This window comes from Lipotes vexillifer, unplaced genomic scaffold (assembly GCF_000442215.2).
Source record: "Lipotes vexillifer unplaced genomic scaffold, Lipotes_vexillifer_v1.1 scaffold1219, whole genome shotgun sequence".
NCBI lineage: Eukaryota > Metazoa > Chordata > Mammalia > Artiodactyla > Lipotidae > Lipotes > Lipotes vexillifer.
This window is the reverse complement of record NW_006781590.1, coordinates 892,971-904,555: the sequence shown is the minus strand read 5'-3', so window position 1 is coordinate 904,555 and position 11,585 is coordinate 892,971. Positions and strand designations below refer to the sequence as shown.

The 11,585-nt window shown below is 39.9% G+C and overlaps 1 protein-coding gene across 1 annotated transcript in view; it reads right to left on the bottom strand.

Moving 5' to 3' along the window:
• ANK2 (ankyrin 2) overlaps positions 1–11,585 on the bottom strand; it is a 245,969-nt gene that overhangs the window by 200,330 nt on the left and 34,054 nt on the right. Inside the window, exon 2 of the mRNA XM_007454800.1 lies at positions 10,165–10,266. Coding sequence (XP_007454862.1) covers positions 10,165–10,266 — 102 coding nt within the window. The remainder of the gene's footprint in view (positions 1–10,164; positions 10,267–11,585) is intronic.

Genomic DNA, 11,585 nt, shown 5'->3' with positions numbered 1-11,585 from the left:
TTTTTTTTTTTTTTTTTTTGGTGGTGGTAGCTAGGGGAATGAGGGTGTGGGGAGAGCCAGGGATGACCTCTTCCAAGGTGTGCCCTTCTGAGCTTTGTTCATCTGCATCTTAGACTCTTTCATCTTACCCTGAAGACCTTTCATTTCTGCGGGAAGAGGCTGAAAAGAAACTGAGTAAAGGACTAAAATCAGTCGCCTACATCAAGTTATACGCATGTACATATATAGGCTCATCAAGAGACAGGTAGCCCCTGATCGTGTCCATCTCAACAGACAAGCACTTTTTCATATGGAGCTGCTGAATTCTCTTCTCTTTTTCTGAATCTGAAGAAGGTATCATCTGAAAACAAGATTTCCTTTTTTTTCCTTCCTCCATATTCCAGAAGAGAGAAGGGCTTCAAAAGACTAGAGATCCTAGGATTTGGGGTTACACCTTTATAATCATCAAAACACACACACATACACATGAAAGGCGAAGGAGAAATCTATGAGGGTAGGGAGGGATGGGAGAGGCTTGGGAAACTTCTATAGAAGAAAGGAAAAAGACTGTTTAGAATAAGTGATCAGCAAACAAAGAGACTGTTAGACTATGAGTGGACAAAATCTCGGTTACTGCGAAGGGGCTGGTTGATTTTTAATGGCACAAAGAAAATAATCAAGCAGAAAAATGACTAAGCAACAATGGCATCTACCTCTTACCTCACACACCACCTGCGTTTGGTTGTAGTGCATACCTGAAGAGCTGTATTGAATACGTGTTTGGATCAAGATCTTCCCTCTGTTGACCCTCCATAGCAGAAATCAAGGTGGGACTCCATAACTCTATGGGCTCCTGGCTAGACTCCCTGCTGCCTCTTATCTTTCTCCAGACAACTCTCACAATCTCACCATCACCATCTGGTTGGGACCATATGGACTAAACTTATTACACCCTGTATCCCTATTTGTGCCAGTCACCAGGTCAATCCTCATCCCTCCAAATGCAACCCCTGTATGCCTTGCTATCCCCTTTTCTAACTATGTCTCTGATCACTTCCCATGTCCTGAAACTCTTACACAGTGGCCTCTAGAACACATGAATGTGGTTATTAGCAGCATCTGTGCCTTAAATCTTTTCTCTGAGCATTCCTTTCGACCTTTCTGTTCTAAATGAAACCCGAAGCTACAGCTTCCCTGAAGTCTACTCAAGTGATAATATTTATCCCCTACACCCCAATTAACCACTGGACTCAGTGGAGCTATGCTAATGCTCCTTGCTCTTCAAAACTATTTTTTCCTCATCCTTTTACATAAACCTCCAGAAGCCACCAGCCTGTATGTTTTAGATCCCATCCTCATCTCTTGAAGATTTTAGCTTCTAGTTCATTGCCACCTTTTCCAACATATATGAAGGTGGTTTTTCCAGAACTCTACACATTCAGGTTCCTGACTTTTCTACCAATAATTTTTCTTCTCTCTACCTCATCTACTCTTTCCACGGTCATTTCCAATGATATAGTCTTCCTCCAGGATTTCAACTTCAAGCACCCGAGCCGTTAACTTCCATTTACCCTCCTGCCAATCTACTGACCCAAATCAAACAATCCTTCAGCCCCTGACACCTAGAGTCTGTTCACCTTTTCACTGTGTCCATTTCTTTCCTAATTCAGCCTAAATTCCATGCATAATCTTTATAATCATTTTAGTCATTCCCTTGTATGCATCCACAGTTGGCTTGCCCTTCTCTGGCTGTACTATACATGCTCAGCTCAACCACAATCTCTGCAACTGATCCCATGTCTGAATGTGGCTGCACGTATGACATACGTGCTCGCTTGTCATAATCCTTAAGTGAGCCCTTAACACTGTCTGGCAATCATACTCTGTTACCCTTAATCACTCTCTCTCCCACTCACCTAGATGATTATTTCATATCTTCTGTCTCCTTAATCTCCAACACCTCCTCTCCCATCTTAGCTCTCTGCTGATGACATTCATATTTCACTAAAAACTAGAAGCAATTAAAAGAGAATTTCCATTCCACATCCAGCTCCCAGCACCACACCCACACTACTTCTTGGTCTTTTATCCCTAAACCCTTCTTTTTCCCGAACTATCCATGTTCTTAGCAAAGGCCGACTCCCCCACTTGCGCACCAGGTCCCATCCCCTCCCACCTACCCTAGGACACCGTCCAGCAAGTCCACCCTCTCTCTCATGCGTCATTGATTTTTCCCTCTTCTGCTTCTTTTTTCCATTAATGAAACAAAAATGCTATAATTTATCTCATATTTTTTTAAAAAGCCTCTCTTGATCCTACCCCCTCTCCCAGCTACGTCGCCTGTTCTCTCCTTCCCGTTACAGAAAGAGACCTTCCAGTAGTATCTGGTCTGCTCATTACCGACTGAATCAACTCCAGTCAGGCTTTCACCCCACCAGGCAACTGAAAATGCCTTTAACAAGTTATTAGCTACCACCACTTCACTACAGCATTTGTTCTGTTCCTCAGCTTATTTGGTCAACAGCATTTTATAGGGTTGATCATTTCCTCCACCTGAAAATAACTCCTTCACTTGGCTTCTGGGACACTGCACTCCAGGGTTTCTTGCCACTTCTCTGGGCAACTCTTCCCTATTCTCCTTGCTGGTTCCTCCTCATCCTCCTGACCTCTAAGATATGGAGGGTCCCAAGGCTCAGTCCTTGGACCTCTTCAATTTTTCATAAATCTTTCACTCACTGTTTTGGCAACCTTGTCCAGTTTCCTGGTTTTACATAACATCTATAACACTGAATGCTCCAAATAATAGATCTCTGGCCAAAATCTCTCCTCTGAACGCCAGACGCATCTATCCAACTACATGCTCAATATCTTGGATATCAACTAGACAAATCAAATTTAACATGTTCTCAAGTGACCGTCTGATTATTCCCTCAAACCTGCTCAAACCACAGTCTTTCCCATCTCAGCTAATGAAACGTTAGCCCGCATTCGTCTTGTGACCCCAGCATTCATCCCTGACTCCTCCCTCTTCCACTCATCCTACTTTCTGCTTGGCAGTCATTTGCTGTTACACTTAACCACTCTCTTCCAGCCTCCTAGACGATTAGTTCACACCTTCTCTCTCCTCTCGGGTAATGAATCTTCCACCCTCATTATTCTCTTTGCGACCCCAGCCTTCATCCCTGAGTCCTCTTTTTTTGCTCTTAGACTACATGAAATCCATCAACAAAACCTATCAGCTCCATCTTCAAAATATATCCAGAATCCAACCACTTCTCACCATCTCTCCTGCCTGCTTACCTAGAATAGAACACCTCATCTCTCACTGAAAGTATGACAAAAGTGTAATGCTCCTTTGTAAAGTGTAATGCTCCTTTGTCTTGGTAAAGAATTTCAAAAGTGTTCCCTCCTTCTGCCCTTGCTCCCTTTCAGTCTAAGGGTGACTATTCAAACTTAAGTCAGCTTATGTCCCTTCTCTGCTAATCACTTCTCTTCGCTCGGAATTAAAGCCAAAGTTCTTAAAATAGCCTACATGCTCTCTGGTGCTGCCTTGGGCTCTCCCCGACCTCCTACTTCTCTTCCCCTCCCTCGTTTTACTCCAGCTACACTGGCTTCAAACACGCCAGGCATGCTCCCTCCTTGGGGCTTTCTCCCCATCAAGCCTTCTTCTAAGATATACTCCCTCCAAACAGTGCAGGGCTGCCTTGTTCAATTCCTTCGGGTCTTCCTCTGACCATCCTACGTCAAGTAACATGCTGCTGCCCTTCCCCTCCCTCCTCCCCCACTACTATATTTTTCTCCCTGTCATTTACTTCCATCTCTCTTTCCAGATATTTTACTTTTTTCCTTGGCGACTGTCTCTCTCCTCTCAGGTTGTAGATTATAAGCTATATGAGGGCAGGGTTTTGCCTCTCTCTTCATGGCACCTAGGACAGTGCCTGCCACATAGTAAACACACAATACATGCTTGAATAAACAGATAAACAAATGGTAAGCCTGAGTTCAAACTGGCCGAAAGACTGCTATGATGACAAAATTTGAGATGACTTAGGGAGGTTTGAGTGGCTGCCTGGGAGTTATGTTTTAAAATCCACATCTTTTACTCATAGAAAAAGAGCATTCAAGAGAATTCTTAGCATATAAATTGTTCTGTTCAATCTAAATCACATTAGCAGAGTACTTAAGAAGACAAGTCGGGATTTCCCTGGTGGCACAGCACTCAAGAATCCGCCTGCCAATGCAGGGGACACGGGTTCGATCCCTGGTCCGGGAAGATCCCACGTGCCGTGGAGCAACTAAGCCCATGCACCACAACTACTGAGCCTGAGCTCTAGAAGCTGTGAGCCACAACTACTGAAGGCCGCGTGCCTAGAGCCCAAGCTCCACAACAAGAGAAGCCACTGCAATGAGAAGTCCGCGCACTGCAATGAAGAGTAGCCCCCGCTCACCACAACTAGAGAAAGCTCGCAGGCAGTAATGAAGACCCAAAGCAGCCAAAAATAAGTGAATAAATAAAAAATTTTAAAAATAAAATAAAAAAAGACAAGTCGCAAAAAAATTTGAGTGAAGCTACCCTTGGCAATTTTTAAATGAAAGAGGAGTTACATTTCAAACATCTTCATAAACCTGTGTAGTTACACACAGAAGCGAAACTTTTTAGAGCTATGGACAAGTAGTTGAGGAAGTCTCTACCGGAATTACTTTACATTGGATGACTTATCAACATTGAAACTAAAAATTCTAAGTTCTCAAAATATTTAGCAGACATTTTTCAAATCCAACTTAGTGCTACTAAGTATAGAGCAAGAATTGGTATTAATGTATTGAAAAAAATCAGAGAATAATGCAGAATCCAGAGACAAAAGAGCACACATAGCCAGAACTAGACAGATGCAACACCTTTGGCTTCTTCTAAATGAGGGGTCAAAATAAACTCATAGATATATAACAAGATTATTTGTACAAATATTTTTACCTCATTTAACTTGTTAGAAAACTATATATAGTTCATTCCATATTCATTAATTCTATGCATTCAATTCTCAGTTATTCATTTTTGTTGTTTCTGGCATTTTTAAATGTCGTTTCTGGCATTTTTAAAGAGAGGCCCAGACCAGATGGATCCAAATGGCATTTATAAAAAAGATTTTAGTTCCAAAAAAGATTTTAATTTAAAGAAACCCAGATAAACAGTAACTGTTACCAAATTGCTACTAAACGTGATCTTTCCTTATTGGTGACACAGGCTATGATAATACCTTTTATGTTCTGTCCTGCCTATAAGAACCAGCACCACTTTTGCTAAAACTTAGGTTGAGAATCAATATAAAAATATTTGCTAATATTTATTGAATACTTGCTCTGTTAACCTTGTTTATAATATTGTAATCTTATGAACAGTTACTAAATAAATTTAAACAATAAGTATATATGAGTTTCAAAAATAGGGAGCAAACACTAAGATTTATTCTCTTTTCTGAATGTACAAGAGATTAAAAGATAAATAAATACATAACCAGCTTAATCTTTTAAGGAAAATGAAAGTTAACAAATTTGTAACTATTTGGGAAAAATAATGAAAACAAAGTTTTTTTTTTAAAGAATATTGTTTTGTGTCAAATTTATGAATTTTTCCCACATCATTTAAAGAATTAGAAGCCAAATGGTATTTTTCAATTAAATTTCAAAATTCTCATGGTAGTTATGAGACCAATTTTATAAAGAAAAAGATTTTCATCCAAATTTCAGTTTAAGGAATCTTAGCACGCCAATACATGTGGTATTTCTGGAAAGTTGGTACAGCCCAGATTGCCTTTCATTGAGAAATACAACAGGGTACAGAAAGTCCTGCTTTCTATGTTACATGACATAATGCTCCCCAGAAACTCAGGCTTACAAGCAAAATAGAGAATACTTTTTCTTTCCTTCTTTCATATGCCATATTAGCTCTGAGCTTTCACATATTTAGAAATAGCAGAACTTTGGCTGAAGAGTTGCCTCTTCTGCCCTCCTAGGTGTTTGGAAATTATATTCTGTTATATATTTTATTTGAGTTTTAGTAGTAATCCTGGTGGTGGTGCTCTTTGACTTAAACATTCCTTTAACTACATATTATGTTGATCTGAGGATGAATAAAGTCCTTTTTATATTAGCAATGGTAGATTAAAAATAAGATTCAAACATCTCAGGAAGACGTCCTACAGTAGAAAAGACTTGTATGTGAGAAACAGATCTGTGTGACCCTGGGGACATCACTTAACCACTTGTGGACTCAGTTTCTGCATTTATAAACTCAGGCGAATGCCTACCTTATAACATTTGTCTCTGCTGATTGATGAAACATCACACATAAAGCCCCCAGCACAAAGCCTGATACATAGCAACTAACTAGTTAACATTAGTCAGTTCATTTCCCTAATCTCTATTTAGTGACATTCTTGAATGGTAATAATAAAGAACCAACACCAGACAACAACATTTACTTTCTACCTAGTAAATTCAGGTGACTAAGGAGAGTCAATCTCATACTTTGTGTGGAGGTCAATTTTAATTTTTCTGATTCTTGGTAGACATACACAGTAACTACAATTAAAATAGGTACACCTTAGAAAGTCCTTTCATATTTCATTTTAATTTACACTGCAACTCGGTGGTGTAAGATTGAATGTATTATTACTTTCTTGTTTTAGAGATTAGAAAAATGTCACTTTCTGAATTGAAATGACTTAACAAAAGTGGAGATGGAACTTGAACTGCTGGGCTCTAAGTTCTGTGTGGTTTCATGACATTTTGTTGCCTTCTCACAAAAATACACGTTCTTCCCCTTTATAGTAACATGCTAGTGGACAGTCGGCCACTACACGAAAAATATGTTAGGCAGTTAAAAACTTCTCAAAGTAACTCAAGAAGTGAGCTTGGTCAATAAAGCGAATAAGAATTGAGTATTTACTACTGAGAGTTTATTTTTCTTTAAAAATAAACTCCAAGATCTTTTATAAGTTTAAGATATTTCTTATACTTTAGGGTGAAGTGGACTTGGTTTGACTGAGGTTAACTTTATTTTCCTTGGGTTCGTCTTTTGGTATCACTTACAATGATTTTACCAAATGAACTAATAGTTCTAACAGTTTCATTGCCTATTTTCCAGCATACTGCAAATTTAGAAAGTTAATGAATTGATATTAAAATTGGGGGAATGTATTTAATATACTTGAAAAAAGTCTAAAATAACATGTGAAGGGACTTCCCTGGTAGCCCAGTGGTTAAGACTCCGCACTTCCACTGCAGGGGCACAGGTTTGATCACTGGTCAGTGGACTAAGATCCTGCATGCCATGCGGCCAAATAAATAAAATTAACATGTTAAAAATTTTAAATATTTCATATTCAATCTCACAGGTAGTTTTGGAAGAATTTCATTTATCTATATCTATATAGGAATTTGGATGTTGTCTTTCTCTTTTAAAGTAACTAATGTATCTAAACTTCAAATTATTTGTTCAAAAGAACACTAAAAACGTATCAAAAAAGAAATTCATAATGAAGTATAAGATGGATAAGAAATAGAGATGTAAAATATGAAGATCTTATATATTGGGATAAAGGAATTTAACTCTTATTCCATAGGTCAGGGTCAAGAACTATGTAAGGTCTGGGATTTTATCTCACCTACAAGCTAAATAGCTTAACTGCTACTATTTCCTGATACTGGTAGAAGACATGAGTCTCCTGGATCAGAGACAATGGACTTTATAGTTCATGGCAAAAGGAGCGGCTGAGGGTCAATGTGTTGCTTACACCAGTTCCCTATGCCCCCCTCCCAATCCCATGCGAGTGACACACAGGACCAGCGATGGATGCCTGTGCATGTCGTGGGTTATGTTAAAGAAGAACATTAACCTTGGGGAATTCACAGCTTTTAAAATAAGAAAGAACAAGCCTACTTCTTATCTAGAGGAAAGAGTTACCTAATCCCTCAAGGTTGCTCACTGCAATCACTACCCTGAGAAATGCTCCAGATAAAGAGCATACAGGGTCTTTCATTCTTTTTTTTTTTTTTGCACTACGCGGGCCTCTCACTGTTGTGGCCTCTCCCGTTGCGGAGCACAGGCTCTGGACGCGCAGGCTCAGCGGCCAAGGCTCACGGGCCCAGCCGCTCCGCGGCATGTGGGATCCTCCCGGACCGGGGCACGAACCCGTGTCCCCTGCATCGGCAGGCAGACTGTCAACCACTGCGCCACCAGGGAAGCCCAGGGTCTTTCATTCTTGACACACACAAAAGAATATATAGGGATGCTCAGGGTGACAGCAGACTGATATTCCCTACAGCAAGCAGCACTCAATATATATATATATTTTTAATGTTGAGCCTTCTTTTAATTTATTTATTTTTATTTTTGGCTGTGTTGGGTCTTCGTTTCTGTGCGAGGGCTTTCTCTAGTTGTGCCAAGCGGGGGCCACTCTTCATCGCGGTGCGCGGGCCTCTCACTGTCGTGGCCTCTCTTGTTGAGGAGCACAGGCTCCAGACGCCCAGGCTCAGTAGTTGTGGCTCACGGGCCTAGTTGCTCCGCGGCATGTGGGATCTTCCCATACCAGGGCTCGAACCCGTGTCCCCTGCATTAGCAGGCAGATTCTCAACCACTGCGCCACCAGGGAAGCCCAGCACTCAATATTTTTGATGCCACAGGAGTTACTCCTCTAGAGGATAAGAAATACTGCCATTGATGACAGTGCTTCTTAAGCCGGTTACTCTCAAGAGGAGCAAGGAAAATCCTGCACCCTTTGCAAAAGGCTTCAGGTAATTTTTATACAACTATCTTACTGACCCAAGCATTGGAAGCCATAGAAAATTTGGTAGTGAAAGGAGTGCCATAATCATATTTTTATTTTAGAAAGATGACTCAAGACATAGTATGGAGATTGACCAGAGTGGACAAGATGAAGACAGGAGGCTGTTACGGCAACCATGGTAAGTGACCAGTTGTGAGTTAGTGCAAATTTGTGGATGTACAAGATGAACTGAAAAAGGAGTGCTAGACTGGCGTGCGGGAGAAGAAAAGGGTGGACAGCTGTTGGAACTAACATATTGGTGAGGAAACCAGCAGGCAGGAATTTGAAAGGAGAATAAGTTTGAGAATGAAAAGATATCAGGTTGTTTTTGAAAAGCTGTACTTGAAAGATATACTAATTTCAGGCGACTAGAGATGGAACGTAACTGGGCTCAATATATATCAGAATATATATCAATATATATCACAGGCATTCTATAGATGATTTAGAATCTGCCAGTAAAATTCATCTCCTATTAACTTAAAATTAGTCAGGATTATTCACTTCCCAGTCAGCTCTGTCTCACACACACACACACACACACACACACACACACACACACACACACACACCACACACACACCGATGCGCAACATTTAGCACACTATATTGAATATTGGAGTCCACTAGACACTTTAATTCATGGCATTAAAATCTCAGTTAAAAATAGCACAAAAATCTCAACATCACTGGGACCAAATAATATCCAAATGTATAATACTGTCTAAAGTCCTTAGCGAATGGATGTGATAAATAAATAATCTAAATATCTCATCTAAGCCAACAGTTGCAACCTCTTCTCATTCAAATTTATATTTTAAAACTAATTGGGGGGATTGTTTTGGTGGTCCTAGTCAGTGTAATAGAGCATAAAAAATAAATAAAGGCATAAAGTTGAAAAAAATAAAAAACTAATTAGGGGGAAAGGGAGGGATAATTTTGATTTTATCCTCTTATTTCTCTATCCCAAATTGTAACAATCAGTTACCCCTAAGTAAAAGGCATACAGCAAACAAGAAAAGAAGCCAGAGTCTGGATAACTAGTTGATGATAAATGAGAAGTAAAACATCGTTCTCGATCAACGTTCCAGCTCAGGGCAGCCCAGATCATTTCATAGGCAAAACTGAGGTTCAATTATTTTTGATCTATCTAATTTGCCAGCCTTATTAGCTCTACATACAACCATATGAGGCTTCAAAAGTTGGTAAGGAAGAAAAATGGACTTTCATAATTCTGGATTGCTGCTATTTGAGTAAATTCAACAAGCACACGAAAAAAGCTGGGCTCTTGGAATGTATCTGCAGGTAATAAGAGTGTTTTCAATGTATAATACAGAGCCAGTGGCCGTGCTCTTACCTGGTTGCAGGTATTGATGTCTATGCCCCCCTTGAGATATTCCACTACTTTGTCTAAGTTGCCTGCTCTGGCAGCACGGAGGAAGCTTGCATTGCTGTCAGACTGTGAGAAAAAGAAAAGACCTTTAGTGAAGTATTGATAAAATGAAAACATATCAAAGACAGAAACACAAGAATGTTTGCACCATGCATCAGAAAAGCTTCAGTTGCACTGTGCCCATTGACAGATGAAAGGATAAAGAAGATGTGGCACATATATACAATGGAATATTACTCAGACATAAAAAGGAATGAAATTGAGTTATTTGTAGTGAGGTGGATGGACCTAGAGTCTGTCATACAGACTAAAGTAAGTCAGAAAGAGAAAAACAAATACCATATGCTAACACATATATATGGAATCTAAAAAAATTAAAAAAGGTTCTGATGAACCTAGGGGCAGGACAGGAATAAAGACACAGATGTAGAGAATGGACTTGAGGACATGGGGAGGGGGAAGGGGAAGCTGGCGAGAATGGACTTGAGGACACGGGGAGGGGGAAGGGGAAGCTGGCATGAAGTGAGAGAGTGGCATGGACATATATACACTACCAAATATAAAATAGCTAGTGGGAAGCAGCCGCATAGCACAGGGAGATCAGCTCGGTGCTTTGTGAACACCTAGAGGGGTGGGATAGGGAAGGTGGGAGGGAGACGCAAGAGGGAGGGGATATTGGGATATATGTATATGTATAGCTGATTCACTTTGTTATAAGGCAGAAACTAACACACCATTGTAAAGAAATTATACTCCATTAAAGATGTTAAAAAAAAAAAAGCTTCAGTTGCAAAATATTTCAATCCTGAGTTTAAAACACTGAATAATAATTCACAGTACAAGTCAGCAACTTCACAGTATTTCTAGAGAGTTGTTTAAGGACATTAAAGTCAATAGGAAATACACTCTGCTATATTAAAGAGTATAAAAGAACAATAAAAATAATTATTACCGCTTTACTCCAAATCTTCAGCCACATTTGAAGATGAATTTACACTACCCCCAAATCCACTGTTATCCATGCATTTTAGCTTCAGGAAGCTAGTGACTTTACACTGAGCCTAACGTCGAGCTAAAAAACAAATGAAATAAGGTACTGGGTTTCTTCTTTCTCTTCCTTTACTGTTTGGTTTTCAGATGCATCTGAGGGAGAGCACTGAGTATGGGTCACCTGACAGTCTGTCCTCATTATAAGGGAATAACAGAAAGCTCCAAGGATGCTTCGAGGAAAGCAGATAGCGCTAGTTGGCAAGTGTGGACTGGGCTGATGCAAATTTTGTGATCCCAGTGATTTTGGAAAAACAAGATTAAATTTACACCAGCTGACATAATACCAGGCTCAAATCTCTTGGTAAAGATGATCACCCTGGGTAGAAATTGCTTTT